This window comes from Neovison vison, chromosome 3 (assembly GCF_020171115.1).
Source record: "Neovison vison isolate M4711 chromosome 3, ASM_NN_V1, whole genome shotgun sequence".
NCBI lineage: Eukaryota > Metazoa > Chordata > Mammalia > Carnivora > Mustelidae > Neogale > Neogale vison.
This window is the reverse complement of record NC_058093.1, coordinates 96,191,970-96,218,895: the sequence shown is the minus strand read 5'-3', so window position 1 is coordinate 96,218,895 and position 26,926 is coordinate 96,191,970. Positions and strand designations below refer to the sequence as shown.

General features: G+C 36.4%; 1 protein-coding gene across 3 annotated transcripts in view; it reads left to right on the top strand.

Moving 5' to 3' along the window:
- The window catches only part of RAB3GAP1 (RAB3 GTPase activating protein catalytic subunit 1), a 121,696-nt gene that overhangs the window by 6,764 nt on the left and 88,006 nt on the right, over nt 1-26,926 (top strand). For all 3 annotated transcript variants that reach the window (XM_044242585.1, XM_044242584.1, XM_044242583.1), the window contains exon 4: nt 25,483-25,615. In XM_044242585.1, the coding sequence (XP_044098520.1) occupies nt 25,483-25,615 (133 nt within the window). The remainder of the gene's footprint in view (nt 1-25,482; nt 25,616-26,926) is intronic.

Here is a 26,926-nt window from a genome sequence, read left to right as displayed (position 1 = left end):
GAATCTGGCAGAAAATATATGTAAGACATTTGTGAACTGTTTTTAAATAAAATTTTATATGTATAATGCCATTCTTTGTGAGTGATTTTGTTTCTTCTGATGTTTCTCTCTTGCTTTCCCCCTTAGAATATTAGAAAATCTTTTTACAAGTTTTTTAGTCAGCTTTCCCCCTTAGAATATTAGAAAATCTTTTTACAAGTTTTTTAGTCAGAGGAACGTTGTAATTACCAACTTCATGGTAGAGTATTTTACTTAACTAATGAGGAAAAATCTTGTTCTTAACTGACTTGCTGTTAGTTAGCAGCAATTTCACTCAAGTTTTGTACTTTACAATACCACTAACAGTATTTGTCTCCCTCCCCCCCTCCTCCTTTTTTTTAACTTCATGAAAGTTTTGAGGATATTTAAGAATGAAGAAATTAGGGCGCCTGGGTGGCTCAGTGGGTTAAGCCGCTGCCTTCGGCTCAGGTCATGATCTCAGGGTCCTGGGATCGAGTCCCGCATCGGGCTCTCTGCTCGGCAGGGAGCCTGCTTCCTCCTCTCTCTCTGTGCCTGCCTCTCTGCCTACTTGTGATCTCTATCTGTCAAATAAATAAATAAAATCTTAAAAAAAAAAAAAAAGAATGAAGAAATTATTCAAAAGTGAGGTAGAACTTTAATTCTAATCTAAGATATTGCTGGATACTTAATTAAGATACTTAATTCTAATCTAAGATAAACCATGCCCCAAATAATTACTAAAGAATGTACTCTGAGAACAAACTTAATTTCTGTTTTGCACTAATGGGAACTAATGATTTGATTTTAGGCTTATGTAGATGCTTTGTTTTGTTAGATAATTTTTTTGAAGTAAAATTGATCACTTTTATTATAAGTCTATTGTTAACTGCAGTTTATTCCTCTGTAAGGAACTCTCAATATTTGCGAGGATTTTTTGAGCTTTATGGTGATGTTAACAGAATTTGAGATTATCAAAGCATTAGTATTTTCTTTTTTATTCATATGAATATGAGCAGAGAAAGTAGCACTGCATATAGAAATCACACATCATTAAAGAATCATTTTAAAGATATGCTGAAATATAAATTGATTTATTAAAATATTAAAAATTTTTTTTTTTTTTTTAATTTATCTGACAGATCACAAGTAGGCAGAGAGGCAGGCAGAGAGAGAGAGGAAGGAAAGCAGGCTCCCTGCTGAGCAGAGAGCCCAGACGCGGGGCTCGATCCAAGAACCCTGGGATCATGACCTGAGCCGAAAGCAGAGGCTTTAACCCACTGAGCCACCCAGGCACCCCTAAAATATTTTTATGATTACATTTTTAAATAAAGAGAAAATGTAAGTTTGCAAACATAGATCATTCTATTCCACTTGAAACAAGTACATAACAACAATTGATACATGATAGTAAAATTAAGGGCAAAATAAGGTAGCTGTAACTGGAATGGGGAATGATTTGCAGCACCAAAAAGAGAGCCAAACTGAGTATTTGTGAGCTGTGATATTATTTATAATTGTTAATACTTTGATTTATGCATATTTACTGAATATCTACTGTGTGCCAGATCTGAAGAAATAATGAACAAGACGAGATCCATGTTGCCACTGAACACAAATTCTGATGAGGGAGAGAAGTAATAAATAAGATTAAAATTTAGATGCTAAATTCAATTTTAGGAATTAAGTTGGGTAATGTATTCAAAGTACATAGCATACTGCCTGGCAAGGGCTAAAGGAAGGTTAACTCTATCCAACCCCTCTCTCCCTATAGATAGTGGTAAATAAGTCAGTTAGGGAAAACATGAATGGATTGATAGCAAGGTGAGCTGTTAATTATGATGAATAAGATTAAAGAAAATGTAAAGGACAGGGATTATTGAGATTATAAAAGAAAGTTTAGATAGTGACTGAAGAGATTTAAATTGATATGAAGGATAGTGATTACCAGTTCTCTTCCTCCACTGAAGGGGGAGAGTTAAGAGGAATTAAAAAAAAAAAAAAACCCTTTGTGAAAAATGTCAAACATTTGTAGACAGTATAGTATGATTAACCCCCATGTGCCCATCACTCTGTTTCAACAATGTTCTGCTGTTTTTTTGTTTCAGTAGTACCTCTATCAACTCTCCACCCCCCACTAGATTTTTTTAAAATAGTTTTTTAAAATAAAATTTACATATATTGTAATGCACAAAACTGCTTAATTTTGACAAATGTTTATATCAGTGTAACAGCACTCCTCATTCATGATATTGAACATTGCTCTCACCCGAGAAAGGTCCCTAGCAACCCTTTCCAGTTAATCCCAGTGCTCCTTACTCATGTTCCCCAGGCATCTGCTGTTCTCATTTTTTTCTTTTGAACTGTAGATTACTTTTGCCTGGATCTTGAATTTCATGTATATGGCATCATATAGTATATACTCTTTGTGCTTGGCTTCTTTGTGCCTGCAAGAATCACTGTTTTTCTTGCAAAGTAGTACTCTGTTGTATGAATATACTGCAGTTTGTTTTCACTTGTTGACAGACATACTGGCTATGAATAAAGCAGAACGTTCTTGTATGAGCCCTTTGGAGATGTATGTTTTTATTTCTCTAAGATATATACCTAGGAGTGAAATTACTAGATCATAGGATAGGTATATGTTTAACTTGAAGGAACTGCTAAAGCTTTTTATACCATTTTATTCACCTACCAGCAATACATACATGAGAGTTTGGGTGGCTCTACATTCTCACCAGTTGCTGGTTTTCAGTTTTAAAAATTTTGATCATTCAATTGGGTATGTAGTTTGTGGAATTATTTGTATTTTTCATTCTAGTTTTCATTTGTATTTCTGTTATTAATATTGACCACTTTTAATATACTTACTATTAGCCATTTGTTTGTCTTTCTTTGTGGACTGTCTATTCAAATTTTTTGTCCATGTTTTAGATTGGTTTGAGTTTTTTTTGTTTTAGGAGTATTTTAGTTCTTTTATGTATTCTGCTTTTCAGTCTTTTCAGATAGTAGTATTGGAAGTCGTGAATATATTCTTTTTATGTTTTCTTCGACATGCTTTATCATTTCAGCCTTTAGGTCTGTGATCCATCTGGAACTAATATTTGTATATGGTTTGAAGTGCAGAGTCACGTTTCAGTGTTTATATATGGGTATCCTATTCTAGAGCCCTTTGTTGAAAACACTTTTCTCTGTTATGTTTTTCAGGCAGTTGATGTAGGGGATTACCTTCTGGAATCTGTTTCTGTTTCATTAAATCTGTTTGACTATACTGTGTCAGTACCACATTGTCTTAACTACTGGAGATTAGGGTTTCCCAGCCTTGGCATTATTAAAATTTTGGGCCAGATGGTTATGGGTCTGCCTCATGCAGTATAGATTATTTGGTAGTATCCCTGGCCTCTAACTACTAGATGCCAATAACACTGCCCCAGTGATGACAACCAGAAATGTATCTAGACATTGACACATGTCCTCTGAGAGGCAAAGTTGCCCTCAGTTGAGAATTACCAAATAGCTTTATACTAAGTCCTGAGGTTAATTTAAAGTTTTTAGGTTTTGTTGTTTTCCCAAGATTGTTTTGTCTATTCTAGATTCTTTGTTTCCATTATGAATTTTAGAGTGAGGTTCTCAGTTTCCATAGAAAGGATTATGATTTTGCTGGAACTGATTGGGTTTGTGTTCAATTTGTAGGATACTTTGGGGGAGAAGTGACATTTAGACAGTCTTGAAGCTTCCAGTCATGAAAATTCCACATCTCTCCATTTGTTTAAGTCTTTAATTTTTCTTGACAGTGCTTTAAAGTTTTTGGTGGAGGTCTGGCATATCTTTTGTTAAATTTATTACTAAGTATTTATGTTGTATGTGGTTGTGATGGAATTGTTTTTTAGTTTTGTTTTTTATTTGTTTATTGCTAGAACACAGACATACATTAGAATTTTGTATGTTGACTTTAAAAAAGTTCTTTTTATTTGAGTATAGTTGACACACAGTGTTATATTCATTTTAGGTGTACACCATAGTGATTCAATGAGTTTATACATTATACTATTCTCATGTGTAGTTTTTATCTGTCACCATACAGTCCATTTCAGCTTCGTTGACTTCATTCGTTATGCAGTGCCTTTTATTCCATATCTGGCAACCTGTGTCTCCCCTTCATCCATTTTGCCCATCCCCTCATCCACCTTCCCTCTGGCAACCATTAGTTTGTTTTCTGTATTTATAGATTGTATGTTGACTTTGTATCTTTAGACTTGGCTAAAGTAAAGAATCATGATCTTATTGTTAATTCTTTGCATTTTCTACATTCATAATCATGTTCCCTGCAAATAGGGACAGTTTTACTTTGTTTTCAGTTTTTGTCCTTTTTATTTCTTATCGTTACTGCACTAACCAGGACTTTTTTTTTCTTCACTAAAATAGCTAGTGACCCCTGTCAGTTATGCACAGTTATGCACAGTGTTGTCAGGGTGGTCTTTTTTGCTTGTTTCTTTAAGTAAACTCTGTGCCAAACATGGGCTTAAATTCATGACACTGAGATCAAGAGACACCGACTAAGCCAGCCAGTCACCCCTAACCAGCACTTTTAGTAACATTTTGAGAGCTGTTGAGAGCAGACATTCTTGCCTTCTTCCAGTTGTAAGAGAGGAGATGTTCAGTGCTTCAACATTAAGAATGTCATAGGTTCTTCATAGGTGTTATCAGCTGAACCATCCAGGCGCCCACCACTATTCTATTTCTGTTTCTATGGATTTGAGTAGTCTAGGCATCGCATATAAGTGGGATCATAGAGTATTTATCCTTTTGTATCTGGCTTGTTTCACTAAGTATAATGTCTTCAAGTTCAGCCATGTTGTAGAAAGTGTCAGAATTTTTTTCTTATGATAGAATAATATTCCATTGTATGTATATACCACATTTTGTTAATCCATTCGTTAATCTGTTGGTGAACACTTGGGTTGTTTCTACTTTTTGGCTATTATGAATATGAATAACATACCTACTTTTTGGCTATTATGAATTATATTATTATGAATTCTGCTGCTGTGAATGTGGTTGTATAAATATCTGTTTATGTCTCTGCTTTCATTTCTTTTGGATATATACCCAGAGGTGGAATCGATGGGTCACATGATAATTTAAAACATTTTTTGAGATATTGCTGTACTCTTGGCTGTGTGCAAATTCTGTTTTGTTTATTTGAAGATACCCTTATTTTGCATTTTTTCTGAAGGATAATTTTGCTGAAGAATTCTGGGTTGATGTTTACTTATTTATTATTTATTCATTCATTTGTTCATTCATTCCAGTTCTTTAAAGATGTAGTCCTATTTTTTTCTTCTCTCAATAGTTTCTGATTACAGGTTAGGTGTCATTCATATTTTTTTTCTATTTTGGTGCTTTTCTCACTGGCTGGCTTTAAGCTTTTTTCCTTCAGTTTTCTTTTTAAGCCATTTAACTGTTACGGTTTAGGTATATTTACTTGTCATTTTTCTGGCAAATATTGGATATATAAATTTTTGTTTTTCACCAAACTAGGGAAGTTTCGGCTATTATTTCTTCAAATACTTTTCTGCTGCATTCTCTATTCTTTATCTGTGACATAAGTTTTTTTTGAACTCTTAATACTTTTCCACAGGTCTCTCAGGTTCTGCTGTCCTCATTTTTTTCCTCTCTTTCTCTTGGTTTATTTTTTAGTTCATTTACTCTTTCTTCTGCTGTCTCTGATTTACTGTTAAGCCCATTTGATATATTTCTCAATTTAGTTATTGTGCTTTTTAGGTCTTTACATAATTTGGTTCTTTACATAATTTCCAATTCTCTGAGGTTCCTTATTTCTAAATTCTTTTTGAAAATATTTCTGTTTAGTCCTTGAGTGTATTATAGCTAGTTTAAAGTCAATTGCTATATCTAGGCCTTCTTGGGGTTGGTTTTTATTGACTATATTCTTTTGAGTATAGGTCACATTTTCCTGTTTTGTTTTGTTTGTCTTGGGCATATGGGTATCCAGTAATTTCTTAATTATATGCTTGAATTTTGAATGAAATGTAGATTCTGTTGTGTTCCTCTGAAGAGTATTTTTTTTTTTTTTGCAGGCAGTTCATTTGACTGTGCTAAACCTCCTCTCTTTCATTGGTGACAGCACTTAAGTTTTTCTTTTTTCTTTTAAATGGACTCAGTGCTTGGCTCAGGCCCAAACCCATGACCCTGAGATCAACACCTGAGCTGAACTGAGCCACCCAGGCACCCCTGAAATCTTTTCTTTTAGTTTCTTTGTCACTGTACTGTGGGGTTTCCACTGTTCGTGCTTGGTGTAATAGATAACAAAAATTTGGGGCACAGTTTATATACAAATTTCAGGGCTTTTACCGCCATTGGTTTCTTCCCTTTCAGAATTTATGTCTTAACTTTAGTACTTTCCTGTCATTTTTAAAGATTTTTTTTTTTTTTTTTTTGACAGAGAGAGATCACAAGTAGACAGAGAGGCAGGCAGAGAGAGAGGTAGAGGGAAGCAGGCTCCCTGCTGAGCAAAGAGCCCGATGGCGGGACTCGATCCCAGGACCCTGAGATCATGACCTGAGCCGAAGGCAGCGGCTTAACCCACTGAGCCACCCAAGCGCCCCTTTCCTGTCATTTTTGAAGTTTGTCCTCTGTTGCCTGAATCCAGTAAAGCTCCATCATTCTGCAACTCTGAGTTGTGCATAGGATAGAGTGCCCTTAGATCAGCAGTTCTTAAGGTATGGGGCCTGAGGACTCCTGTTCTCAGAGACCCCTTCATGGGTTGAGAAGGCCCTGCCTTTTCTAACTACATTATATATTTGAGGCCAGTTTTCTTCATATACTTCAGTCACAACAATGGATTGCAAAGATTGAATGAAAGTACAGATAACGAGAATCCAAATGTCTTTTTTAAATTATATATTAAAGAGATTTACAGAATGTGAAACAGTGCCCCCCCCTTCATATTTTTGTTTGTTCTGGAAAATAGTGGTAGAACATTAACATGTAATAAGTTCATTATAATTTTTAAATGAATTCAAAAATTTATAATTTTTTCCTTTTTAATTTCTAATATGGGTTCCTCGGTAATTTTAACATTTTTAAAATTTTTAAAAAAATTTTATTTATTTGACAGGCAGAGATCACAAGTAGGCAGAGAGGCAGGCAGAGAGAGAGGAAGAAGCGGGCTCCATGCTGAGCAGAGAGCTCAATGCAGGGCTCAATGCAGGGCTGGATGAGGGGCTCCATCCCAGGGCCCTGGGATCATGACCTGAGCCAGAGGCAGAGGCTTTAACCCACTGAGCCACCCAGGCGCCCCCTCAGTAATTTTTAAGAGTGAAGTTTAAAGGAGTCCTGAGGCAAAAAAATTTCGAGAACTGCTATTTTAGACAAAAAATAGAAACGCGCAAATATTATCAGATAACATTTATTTTTTTCATGGACTCCATGGTTTCTGCTTCCATTTGGTCACTCTTCAGAGCCTTGAAAAATTGAATTGTTTTTGTACAGATTTTATAATTTTTATCTGAAGGATGGTTAATCTGACTAAGCTCCTTTACCATAACAGACTCTGAGGTGCCGGGAAATGATTTTAAGAGAGGTGGAAATGGCAGTTACTTGAGCATGAGTTAGGGTGCCATGCAATATATTAGGGATTGTGTCTATTAATTTACTTAATCCTAATTCTTAGGCAGATTTTAATGGTTAAGTGTTATCCCATTTTGTGGACAGTAAATAAGACTTTGGATTCTTGTAGTAATTTTCTCAAGGTCTTTCTGCCTATAGTTTAAACAGGATTACACCTAGGTCATACTTGGCTTTAACACCCTTGATGTTTTTATTTTACTCTGCCTTTTTTGGTTTGAGAGATTTAAGTAAATGTAAACTTAGGTAGAGGAAGTATTAGAAAAAGTTTCTAAAGCATATTATGGAATTTTAGTGTCTAGGCTTTATAAAATAGTTAAAAGTCTTGGTTCAAAGTCTTGGTGGTATGAGTGTGATCTTCCTTGAAGGCAGGGGATTGAAAGAAATGACCTTTTAAATCCTTTTTAGCCTTGTAATTTTATGATTCTATGTAGCCAGCAAAAATTGTAAGTACTTATTGTGAGATGTTAAGTTTGGGTATAGCATGAGCTGGTAATTGAACTGTTTAGTCAGTGATTGACTCCTACCTCACTAAAAATTTATGGAAGAAGAATCATTACTTGAGAATATTAAAAGAAGAATAATGACTATAATAGTACTGAGTTCACATTTTTCATACCCACTTAGTAGATTGGAATGACACTTCAGTAGTTAAAGTTCATATAGCAAATGTAAAATAAATTTGAATTACACATTTTCTCTTTGTGAGAAACTTCCCAAACGAAGTTATAACAATATGTCAAACTTGAGACTGACAGAAACATTATAAACAATTTAGATTCCTTTATTTGCATTCTTTTAGAACATTTAAATGTGTAATGGATTAGAGAAGAGACTTATAAAGAAAAAGATTTTGGAAATTAGACAGTTGGGGATCAGTGATGAGAATAGTGTTTCAGGAATGCAGAAAATTAGGGGCACCTAGGTGGCTCAGTTGGTTAAGCGGCTGCTCAGGTCATGATTCGAAGGTCATGGGGTTGAGCCCCATATTGGGCTCCCTGCTCAGCAGAGAGCCTGCTTCTCTCTCCCACTCTACCTGCCGCTCTGCTTACTTGAGCTCTTTCTCTATCTCTCTATGAAATACATAAATAAAATCTTTAAAAAAAGAAATGCAGTAAATTAAAATGAAATCAACATTGAGCTGCCTATAGTGTTTTTAGGAATAGGATTATTTAAGATAATGTTTATAGCCTTTTTTCCCCTCCATTTTTGTTTTTCCTTTCAATAATAACCATAGTGTATGTAACTTTTCTGAATATTATACAGAAGGGAAAAATTAGCATTTTATCATGTTTCCTATTCTTTCAAATTGAAAGTTTTTTTAGTTCTCTGTTGTATTAAAGTTTTTAATTAATAATAGGAAATGTCAGGAGGTATCTTTAAAGAGATAGCTGAGTGATGAAGAGTCTGGGCTCTGTACTGCTTGTGTTGGAAATCTAGTTCTATTGCTTACCATAACCCCATGTGACACTGTGCCATCTCAGTTAGCAGCTGCTGCTGCTCGTGCTTTTGCTGCTGCATCTCTCTCAGAAGTATGCACCAGAGGCTTTAAAATGGTAGTTGCTTAAGCAGAGTAGAATATAAATACATAGAATTACTTAACACTTTTTGACAATAAAATCGATCCATTGATTCCTCGGAGCTCCTAGAAGTTAAACATTTAGCATCCACATGGGGAGAGATGGAGTTTTATGTAGTGTATTCTGGCTGAGAAAACTCGGGTTTCTTCTGAGATAGTTTAGAGGTGTCTTCAGATGTTTTTAGTTCTATTATTTCCTAATTCTTTCCTTTGTTTATTTTGAAAGGATTTTTTGCTTCCATTGAGTTATAGCACAACATTCTTTCAGAGTGAAGTAAAATTTTCAGTGTACATCATGAATTATATTTTGAACTTCAGTTTGGTGTAGGGCCTGTGCCATTGTACAAACAAATGCTGTATAAACAAATGAGAAAGGTCATCTCTACAGATGAAGAGGTCAGATAAAGAGATGAAATGCTTAGGCTTAAATTACAAGCCACTCTGACTCAGAAGAGTTTTAAGTTCTGGCTGTGGAGATAGGCCCAAACTTTTATTAGAGCCGAGTGCCTGAGGTGGCCGTAAAGAGTACTTGTTGCCTGTAAAGCAGACTTACTTGTGCCAACCAGTGTGTCTTGTGCATACTTAAATCTACTGGCTAGTTCTTTTCCCTGAGGATCAGCCTGTTGTATTTGTATATGTGCTGCCGAAGCGAGCACAGCCTGTTGTATTTGTTATGATTCACTTGTAGATGGCTGTGTCCCTGTTTCTTAGGATCTCTTACTGTTAGAGTTCTTGGGTAGTTGAATGTTCTCTGGATGAATTGTGGCTCTTTTTTGATTCGGGAGGGGCTAATATCAAGTTCCCCTTTGTTTCCAAATTTCCTTTGTTAGGGTTTTTAATAACCCTCTGGAACTAAAGTCAAAGTTCCATGTTGAAGAGCTTCCGGATTGAGCATTAATATCATTCCTATCTCTACTTCTTTGCTTTTAGTGGGATGATCCTAATCCAGGCTGAGGGCCAACCAGGCTGCCTGTGACGACTGTTTGTGTGTCTGTGTGAGATTAGATGTAATTTTTTATTAATTTCAAGTTGTCACGGCCAGTATCCATGACTGTATAATAAATATACTGAACTGGAAACTTTGCCATGAAACATTCATTACTGTTGGAAACCTTGTCACATACTTCTGTCCATTTCACAAGAAACAAGTTCCTTAAATGTAACAAATCTAATTTTTAAAAAATACATGGAGAATGCCATGTCAGCTTTCTACTTTCTGGATTAAATATGTTCTTTCACATTTTTTGCTGTCTTTTAGTTACTGTGTGAAATCATCAGATACCTGTTGGAATTGAGTTCTATAGTCTCTCTTATCCATGTTACAAAAATGCCTTGGATGCCTGAAACCATGGATAGTACTGCATCCTATAGATATTTTTGCCTCTCTGTACGTACATACGGTAAACTTTAATTTGTGAAGTAGGCACAGTAAGAGATTAACAACAACTGATAATAAAACATCATAATTATAACAATATGTCAGTAAGACAATATGTCTGTCTTACTGTACTGTGCTCACCTATTTTTTTCTCCTTGTGATGATGTGAGATGATAAAACACCTATATGATGAGATGCAGTGAAGTGAGTGACATAGGCACCGTGATACAGTGTTAGTCTACTACTGATTTTCTGACGATATGTCAGGAGGACGATCATCCACTTCTGGACTGACGTTTACTGTGGTTATCTGAAACTGTTGAAAGCAAAACTGCGAGTGAGGGGTGAATATTGTACTAGGTGTTTATTTGTATGCTACTTCTCCAGCATACTTGCATATTTGTTTTGTTTTAGGAAAACTACTTGAAAAGCACTTGAGTCACTCGTGACTAGAGAAACACTTGGTATGTTTTATTCCATAAATAGATGAAATGTTCAGTGAGTTTTATTTTAAAAAATCTTTATTTTTATTTATTTTTATTTTTTAAAGATTTATTTATTTGAGAGAGAGAGAGAGAGAGAGAGATCTTGTGCATGTGTGAGTGTGAGCAGGGGGAGGGGCAGGTAGAGAGGGAGAGAGAGAATCCTCAGGCAGACCCCCTCCCTACCCCCACCGCCAAGCATGGAGCTAGGTGCAGGGTTCCAACACAGGACCCCCAAGATTGTGACCTAAGTGGAAATCAAGAGCCGGCTGTTTAACCAACTGAGCCTCCCATGTGCTCCCTCTTTATTTTTAAAGAAGATTCTTGTGCATTCAGATTTGAAACTGTGGAATGTTTTTCAGGCTGAGTAGATAGTTGTAAGATGTTGTGATTAAAGGAAAATCTTCTCAGTCTAAATTTTTTTTGAGATAAAATTTATATACCATAGTTAACCAGTTTAAGGTGTATAATTCAATGGTTTTTAGTATATTGATCGAGCTGTACAACTATTACCACAATTTTAGAAGAGTTCCGTTACTCCCAAAAGATACCCTATACCTGTTAGCAGTCACTTACTGTTCTGTCCTCTCCTGAGGCAATAACTAACTTACTGTTTGTCTCTGTAGAATTGTCTGTTTTGAACATTTTGTATAAACGGAATCATACAATATGTAGCCTTTTTGCTTAGCGTAAAGTTTTCAAGATTGGCCTATATTGTAGCATTTATTAGTCTTTCATTTCTTTTTATTGCTATGTACTATTTCATTGTAAGGATGCAGCATATTTTATTTGTACATTTATCAGTTGATTGACATTTACATTGCTGCTTTTTTTATTTTTTTTAAAGATTTATTTATTTATTTATTTATTATTTGACAGAGAGAAATCACAAGTAGATGGAGAGGCAGGCAGAGAGAGAGAGGGAAGCAGGCTCCCCGCTGAGCAGAGAGCCCGATGCGGGACTCGATCCCAGGACCCTGAGATCATTACCTGAGCCGAAGGCAGCGGCTTAACCCACTGAGCCACCCAGGTGCCCCTTACATTGCTTCTAATTCTTAGCTAGTACAAGTAAAGCTGACCCTTCATATTTATGTTTTTTGCGTGGATGTATATTTTCATTTCTTTTGAGCATAATTGTTAGTTCATATGGTAACTTTATTTTTTAACCTTTTGAGGAACTGCCTGGCTGTTTTCCAAAGTGGCTACATCATTTTACATTTTTTTTTTAAACGATTTTATTTATTTATTTGACAGATCACAAGTAGGCAGAGAGGCAGGCAGAGAGAGAGGGGGAAGCAGGCTCCCCGCTGAGCAGAGAGCCCGATGCGGGACTCGATCCCAGGACCCTGAGATCATGACCTGAGCTGAAGGCAGAGGCTTAACCCACTGAGCCACCCAGGCGCCCTCATTTTACATTTTTATCAAAAATGTATTTGTCCTGATCGCTCCACATCCTCATCAACACTTTTTACCTTTTTGATTATAGCCATCTTAGTGGATGTGAAGTGATATCTCATTTTGATTTGCATTTGCCTAATGGCTGTTGATATTAAATATTTTTTCATATTCTTATTTGCCATTTGTATACCTCTTTAGGGAAATGTCTGTTCAGATCCTTTGCCCATTCTTAAATTGGGTTGTCTTTCTATTATTCAGTATAAGAGCTGCTTATACATTTTGGATACAAGTCCCTTAGCTGTATAATTTGCGAATACTTTCCTCCTGTTTTTCATGTTGTAACATTTATCATTGGGGGTTATCTTTTAACTTTCTTGATAGTATCTATAGTTTTTGCTCCTACATTTATATCTGTGATCCATTTCGAGTTAAGGAAAAGATCCCGTTTCATTTTTTTGCATGTGGATATTCAGTTATCTACAGATGATTTTTTAATGCTTATATTTTAATACTGTCTGTGGTCAAAAGGATTTCTTACTCCTGTGGTTGAAAACTAATTTTAGCTCCATACCAGGTGGTTGTCTACCTTGGGTGCACACTGGAATCACTTGAGGAACTTTTAAAAAATTACAGTGTTTTGGCTACAACCTCAGAGATTTTGTTTTAATTGGTCTGTTGTGGAACCTATTTATCAGTACATTTTTTAAGCTTCTTCAGTGATTTTAAACTCTAATCAGGTTGAGAACCATAGCTGTATCCTCCTCAAAAAAAGAAATGGAAAAAAATTCACTGTATTTTTAATGCTTTACTATATTTTTCTCCCTTTCAATGATGTGTTGCATTTGGCAGTAGAAGAAACAGTTTTTAGTTTGCTAAACAATTAATTTTTAAATTTATGTTTCTTTTTCTTTTTTTTTTTTTTAAAGATTTTATTTATTTATTTGGCAGACTGAGATTACAAGTAGGCAGACAGGCAGGGAGAGAGAGGAAGGGAAGCAGGCTCCCTGCTGAGCAGAGAGCGGATGTGGTCTGGATCCCAGGACCCTGCGATCATGACCTGAGCCGAAGGCAGAGACTTTAAACCACTGAGCCACCCAGGCACCCTAAATTTATTTATTTATATATATATATATATATATATATATATATATATGAAATTTTTTTTTTTTTAAAGATTTTATTTGTTTGACAAATCGCAAGTAGGCAGAGAGGCAGGCAGAGAGAGAGGGGGAACAGGCTCCCTACTGAGCAGAGAACTCGATGTGGGGCTTGATCCCAGGACCCTGAGACCATGACCCGTGCCAAAGGCAGAGGCTTTAACCCACTGAGCCACCCAGGCGCCCCTAAATTTATATTTCTTAAATGGAGGATTATATTTTACATCATAGGCCATTTAAGATGAAATTAGATTCTGGTAACAAGTAAATCCTAAAGATGACTTGTGTTTAGGTGTTAGAGAAAATCTCTTAATACAGAAAGGCAGTGAGTTTACTCCTCTGTTTTCCCATGCAATGAGAAGATAAATTTCCAAATAAACACAGCAGGAGGACTCTGATGTACATATGTCAGTTCAAGTCAGAGAGTATACCTTTCAGATAGAGTAGATCACAATGTATATATTATCCAAATATATTACATTTTTCTAATACATCCACAAATATTTGTAAGTATATTTAAATATTTTCACTTATTTAAAATGTATTATATATTTCCTAGCATCTTTGGGACATATGGGGGTTATCATAAATATTAAAAAAAGGTAATTCCTAAGATAATTATTAAATGTGTAGGTACTGTTGAGTTCTGTGATGTAAAGCAGAATAGAACATAGTCTTTGCTTTTTACAGTCTAGTGGAGAAATAAATATATTAAAAAAATGATTAGTAGGGCGCCTAGGTGCCTCAGTTGGTTACGTGTCTACCTTTGGCTCAGGTTATGATGTCAGCTCCCTGTCATCAGGCTCCCTACTTTGCTGGGAGTCTCCTTCTCTGTCTCCCTTCGGCTCCCCCATGTGTGCTCTCTTCCTCTCTTTATCAAATAAATAATCAAAATCTCAAGAAAAAAAAACAAAACAAAACTGCTAAACCGTTTTTCTAAACTGGTCGTGCCATTTTATGTTTTTAGCAAAGTATGTATGAGATTTGTTATTCCATTCTTTCTGACAGGTGGGATCGTCAGATTTCTGTTTTTAGTCATTCCATTGGGTCTGAGGTGGTATCTCAATGTGGTTTTTAAATTTGGATTTCATGAATGACTACTAATATGTGGTAGTATCCACTAATTCATCATAGTTAACTGTGTTCATTGGTCATTTTTTAAAATTTTAAATTATTTTACTTACTTATTTGAGAGAGAGAGAGAGAGAGATCATGAGCAGGGGGAGAGGCAGAAGGAGATGCATACTCCCTGCTGAGCAGGGAGCTGGATGTGGGACTTGATCCCAGGATTCTGGGATATGACCTGAGCCAAAGGCAGACACTTAACTGACCCAAGCCACCCAAGCACCCTCATTGGTCATTTATATCTTCTTTTGCTAAGTTTTTAGTCTTTTGCTCCTTTTTTTTTCTTAAATGAGATTGTTTAGTTTTTGTTTTTGTTTTTAAGATTTTATTTATTTACTTGACAGAGAGAGATCACAAGTAGGCAGAGAGGCTGGCAGAGAGAGAGGTGGAAGCAGGCTCCGCACTGAGCAGAGACCCAATGCAGGGCTGGATCCCAGGACCCCGAGATCATGACCTGGCTGAAGGCAGAGGCTTAACCCACTGAGCCACCCAGGTGCCCCTGAGATTGTTTCATTTTTTAAATTATCCTCATACTCGGGTTGTGAGTCCTTTGTCAAATACATGTATTCTGGGAAAAAAAAAATACATGTATTTGAATCTTTCCTTCAGTCATGGCTTCCTCAGTCATTTTCTTCTTGTCTTTCGATAAGTAGAAGTTTTTATTTTAGTGAAGTTCATTTTCTTAAACTTTTCTGAAGTTTTATTTTAATTCCAGTTAGTTAACATACAGTGTTAAGTTAGTTTTAGGTGTACACTTAGAGTGATTCAACAATTCCCTACATCACCTGATGCTCATCACAAGTGTACTCCTTAATCCCCATCACTTCTTTGAGCCATCCCTGCAAGGCTCTCTTCTTTGGTAACCATCAGTTTGTTCTCTATAATTAAGAGTCTGTTTCATTAATGAGGAGTACATCACTTAATTTTTCTTCATTCAGGTATTGATGGATGCACTTGAGCTTCTTTCATATCGGGGTTATTGTAAATAATGTTGCTATATAAACATAAGGGTGCATGTATCCCCATGAATTAGTGTTTTTGTATTTTTTGGGTAAACTCCTAGTAGTTTGATGACTGGATCATAGGGTAGATCTGTTTTTAACTTTCTGAGGAACCTCCATACTGTTTTCCCCAATGGCTGCACCAGTTTGCATTCCCACCAACAGTGCGAATAACTCCACATCCTCGTCAAAACTATTTTCTTGTGTTTTTGACATTCGCTATTCTGATAGATGTGAGATAGTATCTCACTGTGGTTTCGATTTGTATTTCCCTGATAATGAGCAATGCTGAGCATCTTTTCATGTGTCTTTTGGCCATCTGGATGTCTTTGTTTTGGAGAATTGTCTGTTCATGTCTGCCCAGTTTTAATTGGGTTACTTGTGTTTTGGGTGTTGAATTGTATCTGTTCTTTATGTATTTTGGATACTAACCCTTTATGGGGTATGTCATATGCAAATATCTTTTCCATACAGTTTGTTGCCTTTTAGTTTTGTTGACTGTTTCTTTCATTGTGCAGAAGTTTTTTATTTTGATATAATCCCAATAGTTTTGTTTTTTGTCTCCCTTGCCTGAGCAGACATACCTAGAAAAAAGTTGTTATGGCCAAGTTGCAGAGAAGTACTGCTTGTGTTCTCTTCTAGGAATTTTATGGTTTTAGGTCTCACATTTAGGTCTTTAATCTATTTTAAAGTTATTTTTGTATATGGTGTAAGAAAGTGGCCCAGTTTCATTCTTCTACATATTGCTATCTACTTTTCCCAAACACATTTGTTTTATTATTGGGTATTCTTTCCTGCTTTGTTGAAGATTAATTGGCCATATAGTTGTGGGTTAATTTCTGAGTTTTCTATTCAATTATGTTGATTTATGTGTATATTTTTGTGCTAGTACCATACTGTTTTGATCATTACAGCTTTGTAACATAACATGAAATCTGGAATCGTGATGTCTCCAGCTTTGTTTTTCTTTTTGAAAATTGCTTTGGCTGGGGACTCCTGGTTGGCTCAGTCAGTTAAGCTTCTGACTCTTGATTTTGGCTCAGGTCATGATCTCAGGGTTGTGGGGTTGTGCTCCATGTTGGGCTCTGCACTCAGTGGGGAGTCCACTTGAGATTGTCTCACTCTGCCCCCTCCCTTGCTTGCTTGTACACACTCTCTCTCTAAGATAAATAAATAATTTTTGTTGTTGTTGTTGTTAAGGATTTTTATTTATTTGACAGACAGAGATCACAAGCAGGCAGAGAGGCAAGCAGAGAGAGAGAGAGGAGGAAGCAGGCTCCCTGCTTGAGCAGAGAGCCCGATGCGGGGCTCGATCCCAGGACCCTGAAATCATGACCTGAGCCGAAGGCAGAGGCTTTAACCCACTGAGCCACCCAGGCGCCCCAATAAATCTTTTTTTAAAAAAGATCGTTTGCTTTGGCTAGTTGGGGTCTTTTGTGGTTCCATACAAATTTTAGGATTATTTGTTCTGGTTCTGTGAAGAATGCTGTTGGTAGTTTGGTAAGGATTGCATTAAATGAGTAGATTGCTTTGGGTAGTGTAGACATTTTAACAATATTTATTATTCTGATCCATGAACATAGAATGTTTTCCCATTTCTTTGTATCATCTTCATTTTTTTTCATCAGTGTTTTATATATAGTTTTAGAGTACACGTCTTTCACCTCTTTGGTTAAGTTTCTTCCTAGGTATCTTACTGTTTTTGGTGCACTTGAAAATGGGATTGTTTTCTTAATTTCTTTTTCTGCTGCTTTATTACTGGTATATAGAAATGCAACAGGGCGCCTGGGTGGCTCAGTTGTTAAACATCTGCCTTTGCCTCAGGTCCTGATCCCAGAGTCCTGGGATTGGCCAGCATACTGCTCCCTGTTCAGCTGGAAGCCCTGCTTCTCCCATGCTTTCCCTTTCCCACTCCCCCTGCTTGTGTTCTCTCTCTTGCTGTCTCTATCTCTGTCAAATTAATAAAATCTTTAAAAAAAAAAAAAAGGAATGCAACAGATTTCTGTACCTTGATTTTGTATCCTACAATTTACTGAATTCATTAATGAGTTCTAAGCAGTTTTTTGGTGGCATCTTTTGGGTTTCCTCTGTATAGTATCATATCATCTGCAAATACTGAAAGTTTGACTTGTTTCTCACTGATTTGGAAACCTTTGATTTTGTTGTTGTTGTTTGATTCCTGTGACTGGCACTTCCAGTACTATGTTGAGTGAAAGTGGTCAGAGTGGCCACCCTCGTCTTGTTCTTGACCCTAGGGGAGAAGCTCTGTTTTTCCCCATTTAGGCATGGTGGTTAGTTGTGAGTTTTTCCATATCAGGCCTTTATTATGTTGATGTAGTTTCCTCTAAACATACTTTATTGAGGGTTTGTAGCATAAGTTGATATTGTACTTTGTCAGATACTTTTTCTCCATTACTAATGGAGAAACCCATCATATGGGTTTTATACTTCCTCTTACTGGGGTGATGCATCACTTTGATTGATTTGCAAATATTTAGCCACCCGTGTATCCTGGGAATAAATCCCACTTGCTTGGGGTGAATGAATTTTTTTTTTAAATGGTTGTTGTATTCAGTTTTCTAGATTCTGTTTAGTATTTTTGCTTCTGTGTTCTTCAAGGAATATTTGTATTTCTCTTCTTTTGTGGTGTCTATCTGGTTTTGGTATATCTGGTTTTGGTATTAGGATAAGAGTGGCCTGTTGGAATGAATTTGGAAGTTTTCCTTTTCTGTATTTTGGAATAGTTTGAGAGGAATAGATTTTTTAAAAAAAATATTTAAAAAATATATTTATTTGGGAGGGAGTGCCTAGTGAGTGAGAGAACACAAGTGTGGAGGGAGGGGCAAAAGGAGAGGGAGAAGCAAACTCCCTGCTGAGCAGGGAGCCTGATACGGGACTTGATTCCAGGATCTTGGGATCATGACCTGAGCTGAAGGCAGACACTTAACTGACTTGAGCCACCCAGGCACCTGAGAAGAATAGATATTAACTCTTAATTTATTTATTTATTAAAGATTTTATGTATTGGGTGCCTGGGTGGCTCAGTGGGTTAAAGCCTCTGCCTTCGGCTCGGGTCATGATCCCAAAGTCCTGGGATCGAGTCCCTCATTGGGCTCTCTGCTCAGCAGGGAGCCTGCTTCTCTATCTCTCTCTGCCTGCCTCTCTGCCTACTTTTGATCTCTGTCTGTCAAATAAATAAATAAAATCTTAGGAAAAAAAAAAAGATTTTATGTATTTGTCAGAGAGGGAGAGAGCACAAGCAGAGGGAGAAGCAGGCTCCCTCAAGAAGCCCAAGTTAGGGGGCCCCTGGGTGGCTCAGTAGATTAAAGCCTCTGCCTTCGGCTCAGGTCATGATCTCAGGGTCCTGGGATCGAGCCCCGCATTGGGCTCTGTGCCTAGCAGGGAACCTGCTTCCTCTTCTCTCTCTGCCTGCTTCTCTGTCTACTTGTGATCGCCGTCTATCAAATAAATAAATAAAATCTTAAAAAAAAAAAAAAGAAGCCTAACTTAGGACTTAATCCCAGGACCCCGGGGATCATCACCTGAGCCAAACAAAGGCAGATGTTTTAACAACTGAGCCATCTAGGCATCCCCAGCTCTTCAGAGGTTTGGTAGAATTCGCCTGTGAAGCCCTCTGGTCCTGGACTTCGATTATGGATTTAATTCCTTTGCTGGTTATTAGTCTGTTCAAATTTACTATTTCTTCTTGTTTCAGTTTTGATAGTTTATATGTTTCTAGGAATTTTACTTTCTTCTAGGTTGTCCAATTTGTTGGCATATAGTTTTCCATAATACTCTCTTACAATTGTTTGTATTTCTTTGTATTTGTATTTTGTTTGTATTTCTTTGATATTTGATATTTTTATTTCTCTTCTCTCATTCGTGACTTTATTTGGGCCCTCTTTTTATATTGATCAGTCTGGCTAGAGATTTTTCAATTTTATTGATTTTTTTTTCCCCCCTAAAGAACCAGCTCCTGTTTCATTGGTATGTTCTAGTGTTTTTTCTTTGTTTGTTTTTGTTCTTGTTTTTTTTTTTTTTTTAAAGATTTTATTTATTTATTTGACAGAGAGAGATCACAAGTAGGCAGAGAGGCAGGCAGAGAGAGAGAGAGGAGGAAGCAGGCTCCCTGCTGAGTAGAGAGCCCGATGCAGGACTCGATCCCAGGACCCTGAGATCATGACCTGAGCCGAAGGCAGCGGCTTAACCCACTGAGCCACCCAGGCGCCCATTGTTCTTGTTTTTTCTTTTAACGTTTCTGTTTCATTTATTTCTGCTTTATTTATTTATTTATTTATCTTTATTATTTCCTGCCTTCTTTTGGTTTTAGGTTTTGTTAATTGTTCTTTTTACAAAAGCTCCCTTACATGTAAGGTTAGGTTATTTGAGATTTTTCTTGCTTCTTGAGGTAGACCTGTTCCTATAAACTTCCCTTTTAAAACAGATTTTCATATATCCCAAAGGTTTTGAACTGTTATTTCATTTTCTTTTCCCCCCATGTACGTTATTATTTCCTCTTTTATTTCCTGGCTGACTCATTTATTGCTTATTAGCATGTTACTTAACGTCCATGTATTTATGGTCTTTCCAGATTTTTTTCTTGTGGTTGACTTCTAGTTTCATAGTGTTGTCAGAAAAGATACATGGTATATCTTCAGTCTTTTTTGAATTTGTTGAGGCTTGTTTTGTGGCCTAATATGTGATCTGTTCTGGAAAACGTTGCATATACACTTAAAAAGAAGTGTATTCTACTTTCATATGATGGAATATCCTGCATAATAATTTGTTAAATATCTAATATCTGTTAGATCTGTTTGTACCAGTGTGTCATTCAAAGCCATTGTTTTGTTGATGATTTTCTGTTTAGGTAGATGATCTGTCCATTGATGTGAATGGGGTGTTAAAGCCCCATACTATTACTGTATTATTATTGATTAGTTCTTTTATGTTTGTTATTAGCTATTTTATGTATTTGGGTATTCCTCATTTTCTTAATTTTTTATTTTATTATTAGTGCCTTTTGAGCCCTGTCAAAGGAGTCTTTGCCAATCTCAAGTTTGTAAAGACAGTTCTCTGTTTTCCTCTATTTGAATATCTTATTATTCCAGGACCGTTTGTTGAAAAGACCATCCTTTCCCCTTTCCCTACTGAATTGCAGTAGCTCCTCTGTTGTAAAATGGATAAGTGTGAATGTATTTCTGGACTATTATGTCTAAATGATCTATTTGTCTTTATGCCACTACTATAGTGTCTTAATCACTATAGCAAAATAAGTCTTAAAATTAGGTAGTATATATTTTTTTCCTTTTATTTATTTATTTATTAAAAATTTTTTTTTTTGTTTTTTTATAAACATATTTTTATCCCCAGGGGTACAGGTCTGTGAATTGCCAGGTTTACACACTTCACAGCACTCACCAAAGCACATATCCTCTCCAGTGTCCATAACCCCACCCCCTTCTCCCAACCCCCCTTCCCCCAGCAACCCTCAGTTTGTTTTGTGAGATTAAGAGTCACTTATGGTTTGTCTCCCTCCCAATCCCATCTTGTTTCATTGATTCTTCTCCTAACCACTTAAGCCTCCATGTTGCATCACCACTTCCTCATATCAGGGAAATCATATGATAGTTGTCTTTCTCCGCTTGACTTATTTCGCTAAGCATGATACGCTCTAGTTCCATCCATGTCGCAAATGGCAAGATTTCCTTTTTTTTTGATGGATGCATAGTATTCCATTGTCTATATACCACATCTTCTTTATCTATTCATCTGTTGATGGACATCTAGGTTCTTTCCATAGTTTGGCTATTGTGGACATTGCTGCTATAAACATTCGAGTGCACGTGCCCCTTTGGATCACTACGTTTGTATCTTTAGAGTAAATAGCCAGTAGTGCAATTGCTGGGTCATAGGGCAGTTCTATTTTCAACATTTTGAGGAACCTCCATGCTGTTTTCCAGAGTGGTTGCACCAGCTTGCATTCCCACCAACAGTGTAGGAGGGTTCCTCTTTCTCCGCATCCTCGCCAGCATCTGTCATTTCCTGACTTGTTGATTTTAGCCATTCTGACTGGTGTGAGGTGATATCCCATTGTGGTTTTGATTTGTATTTCCCTGATGCCGAGTGATATGGAGCACTTTTTCATGTGTCTGTTGGCCATCTGGATGTCTTCTTTGCAGAAATGCCTGTTCATGTCCTCTGCCCATTTCTTTTTTTTTTTAATTTTTTAAAGATTTTATTTATCAGAGAGAGAGAGGGAGAGAGAGCGAGCACAGGCAGACAGAATGGCAGGCAGAGGCAGAGGGGGAAGCAGGCTCCCTGCTGAGCAAGGAGCCCGATGTGGGACTCGATCCCAGGATCCTGGGACCATGACCTGAGCCGAAGGCAGCTGCTTAACCAACTGAGCCACCCAGGCGTCCCTCCTCTGCCCATTTCTTGATTGGATTATTTGTTCTTTGGGTGTTGAGTTTGCTAAGTTCTTTATAGATTTTGGACACTAGTCCTTTATCTGATATGTCGTTTGCAAATATCTTCTCCCATTCTGTCTGTTGTCTTTTGATTTTGTTAACTGTTTCCTTTGCTGTGCAAAAGCTTTTGATCTTGATGAAATCCCAATAGTTCATTTTTGCCCTTGCCTCCCTTGCCTTTGGCGATGTTCCTAGGAAGATGTGGCTGCGGCTGAGGTCGAAGAGGTTGCTGCCTGTGTTCTCCTCAAGGATTTTGATGGATTCCTTTCTCACATTGAGATCCTTCATCCATTTTGAGTCTATTTTTGTGTGTGGTGTAAGGAAATGGTCCAATTTCGTTTTTCTGCATGTGGCTGTCCAATTTTCCCAGCACCGTTTATTGAAGAGGCTGTCTTTTTTCCATTGGACATTATTTCCTGCTTTGTCGAAGATTAGTTGACCATAGAGTTGAGGGTCTATTTCTGGGCTCTCTATTCTGTTCCATTGATCTATGTGTCTGTTTTTGTGCCAGTGCCATGCTGTCTTGATGATGACAGCTTTGTAATAGAGCTTGAAGTCTGGAATTGTGATGCCCCCAACTTTGGCTTTCTTTCTCAATATTCCTTTGGCTATTCGAGGTCTTTTCTGGTTCCATATAAATTTTAGGATTATTTGTTCCATTTCTTTGAGGTAGTATATTTTTCATCAGAATTATTTTAGGTATTTTAGGTCCTTTGGATTTCATTTTCGTTTTAGAATCAGCTTGTCAATTTCTACGAAATGCCTGCTGGGATTTTGATTAGGAGGAGAATGACATCTTAATGCTGTTGTGTCTTCCAATCCAAGTACATTGAGCTCTCTATAGGTCTTTAATAATCGCTTATCAATGTTTTGAAGCATTCTTAGGTAGAATTCTTGCTCATCTTTTGTTACATGTATTTCTAGTTAATTTATTTTTGATGTTGTAAGAGTGGTATTAAAGAAATAATTTTCCGATGGGTCCAGGGAGGGAGACAAACCATAAGAGACTCTTAATCTCAGGAAACAAACTGAGGGTTGCTGGGGTGTTTGGGGGGAAGGGATAGAGTGGCTGGGTTATGGACATTTGGGAGGGTATGTGCTATTGTGAGTGCTGTGGATTGTGTAAGACTGAGGATTCACAGACCTGTACAAATAATATATTATATGTTAATTAAAAAAATCATTTCCGGGGCACCTGGGTGGCTCAGTGGGTTAAGCCACTGCCTTCGGCTCAGGTCATGATCTCAGGGTCCTGGGATCGAGTCCCGCATCGGGCTCTCTGCTTAGCAGGGAGCCTGCTTCCCTCTCTCTCTCTGCCTGCTTCTCCATCTACTTGTGATTTCTCTCTGTCAAATAAATACATAAAATCTATAAAAAAAAATCATTTCCAAGTGTTTGCTGCCTGTATATAAAAATACAGATGGTTTTTGTATATTGATCTTGAATTCTTAACTTCCTAAGCTCATCAGTTAGTTTTAGTAGTTTGTACATTGCTTTGGATATTCTAGGTACATATCAGATCATTGTGAATGAAGACAGTTTTATTTCTTTGCATTATATATGCTTGTTTCTTTTTTATTGTCTGATCAGTGCCCTCAGAGGTTATTTTTGATGAATCACTAGATTAATTTTGAACCAGAGCTGTCATTTCTGATTCTAATCATAAATATATACCATACTAAAATTTGGTGTCAAAGGACTGTATCATAATGGAATTGAAGGAGGCAGATTAGAGTATTGTTTTTTGTTGAACTGATTATCTTAAAAAGTCTGTTTGGGAGCCAGAACCTGGATACCACTTGTTTATTGAATACAAGCAAATCCTCCTTGAGATGGCTGTTGGTAAGGTTGACAGTAGTTCTCAGAATCCCAAATTAGGATCAGGTAATGTTTCTTCGTATCATTTAAGTAGAGTATTTCAGCTTTTCTGTAAGCTTGAAGAATGTGCTTTTCTCTCATTTTCTGTACTTTGCTCTTGTCCTTAGTTTTAGCCTTGATTGCTTTATAGTGGGCATTCCTCGTAGCACACCAAGCTCTTAGTATACAATTTAAGAATTTTGGTATGGGCCATGTATATCTTAATTCAATACAGATTAACCTTACTTTAGAGAAACCCAATATATAAAATTAAAGGTTTTGATATGTATCATATGTGATGGTTCTTCTCTTAATAAAAAGATTGGTGTTTGATATATTAATATAATATACCCTTAAGACATTTAAAATATGATTTAACTTCATTCAGAATTACAAATACTTTTCCAGAAACACATATAAAAATTTTGAGTGTTCTACTTTAGATATGATCATGAAAACACTTTTTATAAAAAACCAACAACTCACAAACTCATTCCTTACATATTTTCTGTCTAGTTTGGAACTGTCTTTGCTTGGCAAGCTGCTGGGTTGGTATTTCCTGCCTCATAGTGGTGTTCTGCTGCAGTGACTGTATACCTCCTCTCCAGTGGTAGGAATAGCTATGGGAGATTAGAAAATGGGAAAAATCCTTTTTTATAATTATGTTGTGTAAGTCAGGGGGCTCTTTGGAACTTTAAATTAAAATGTTTTCCAGTCAAGGAGTTGCTATTTAAATGAAAATATTTAAATACCAAAGCTTGCTAAAGGAGGTTGCAGAAATATGTTAAGGAAGTAAGTCCGACAAATGTCATGTCACTCAAGTTGATTTTTGATTTTACAAACTGCTTTTTATTAAGCAATTCCTGATGTCCAGTAATGCTCTGTACTATATAATGATATCACATTTGAGATTTTTATGATAAAAATATATTTTGCTGCCATATTTTTTCCTAAATTTTAAAATTTATGAAATGTTATCATTCTCAGCTGAAAGTAACTCAGAGATTCTGCTAATGGTAGAAAGGGTTTTGTTTATTTATTTATTTATTTATTTATTTGACAGAGAGAAATCACAAGTAGATGGAGAGACAGGCAGAGAGAGAGAGAGGGAAGCAGGCTCCCTGCTGAGCAGAGAGCCCGATATGGGACTCGATCCCAGGATCCTGAGATCATGACCTGAGCCGAAGGCAGCGGCTTAACCCACTGAGCCACCCAGGCGCCCAAGGGTTTTTTTTTTTAAATGTAAGAGGCATGGGACTTACTGTATATTCTTGATTTTATATATATATCTTACAAAAATTATTCAAAAATTATAATTTTGTATGTCTCTGTATAGTTAATATTTTAAGGGAACTTCCTTGAGGATGTTTTTTCCATTTTATTGTTAAATATAGGGTATATTTACTTCTGGCACATGGGAAGAGAAATCAGATGAAATTTCCTTTGCTGACTTCAAGTTCTCAATCACTCATCATTATCTTGTACAAGATTCCACTGATAAAGAAGGAAAGGATGAAGTATTGGAAGGTAAGTTGTTAACTACATATTTTGAAACTCTTGACTGTAAGAGTGATTATAATTTTGAATTATGAATTTAGTTCTCTTAATTAAATAGTGTCCTCTGGAGATGTTTTACATTTGCAAAATTGTTTCACTACATCTGAAATAGAATATGATCTTTTTAGAGGAACAGTCATAGCAGCATTTCAAAATTAATTAGATTAGCAAAATATTTATTGTGTGCACTTTTAACCCCCAGTTAAAAGAAATTTATAGTCCAGTAAGGGATATATGGTTTATAAATAACTAATGGTCATAGGAGATAGAAAATGATAAGTGCCATCACAGAGCCCAGAAAAAGTGCTACTGAAATTCAGAGAAGAAACGATCAGTTCTAACTGAAGAGAGATCAGGGAAGATGTAATGAAGAATTAAGCAATAAGCTGGGATTTGAAGGATTTAAAAATAAGTTATTTTCTGATTTATCAGTGTAGTGCTTTGGTTATACCCCAAAGTTTGTAGTCAGATCAAATGGATTAGAATTCAGGAGCTGAGGGCAGACACTCAACTGACTGGGCCACCCAGGCACCCCCCAAAATCTCTTCCTTGAGGTAGAGTAGCATATAATAGTGAGAGACCAAGGTATTGGAAAAATATGAATCCTGGAGCTGTCAGTCAAATACCCTTCTTTACTCACTTAAACAATAAACATGCAGAATGTGTATTAGTTTTTCGGGCAATTGATGATATTATGCTAAATGAAATAAGAGAAAATGATATCTCTTACATGTAGAATCTAAAAAAAAAATGAAAACAAAACTTACCGGACTTATTATGAGAATAGACTGGTGGTTCCCAGAGGTGGTGGTTGAAGGGTGGGCAAATTGGATGAAAGAGGTCAAAGTACACATTTACAGTTATAAAATTAATAAGTCACGGGGATGTAATTAATGTCCAGCATGGTAACTATAGTTAATCATACTGTATCATATATATGAAAGTTGCTCAGAGAGTAAGTTGTAAAAGTTCTTATGACAAGGAAATTTTTGTTGTTAACTGGTGACAGATGTTGACTAGACTTAACGGTGATCATTTTGCAGTGTATACAATTAATGAGTTGTTATGATGTTGTATACCTGACAGTAATATAATGTTAAATGTCAGTTATATTTCAATTGAAAAAATAAATTAAGGAAAAAAGTTTTTCTGCTTAAAACAGATTATCATTTGCAAGTGTAGGCCTGAAATATTTGTACCTTTTCTTGTATAGGAATAAAATTATATAACCTTTTGTATTATATGCATTCTTTTTAGAAACAATAAGGTATATATTGTTTC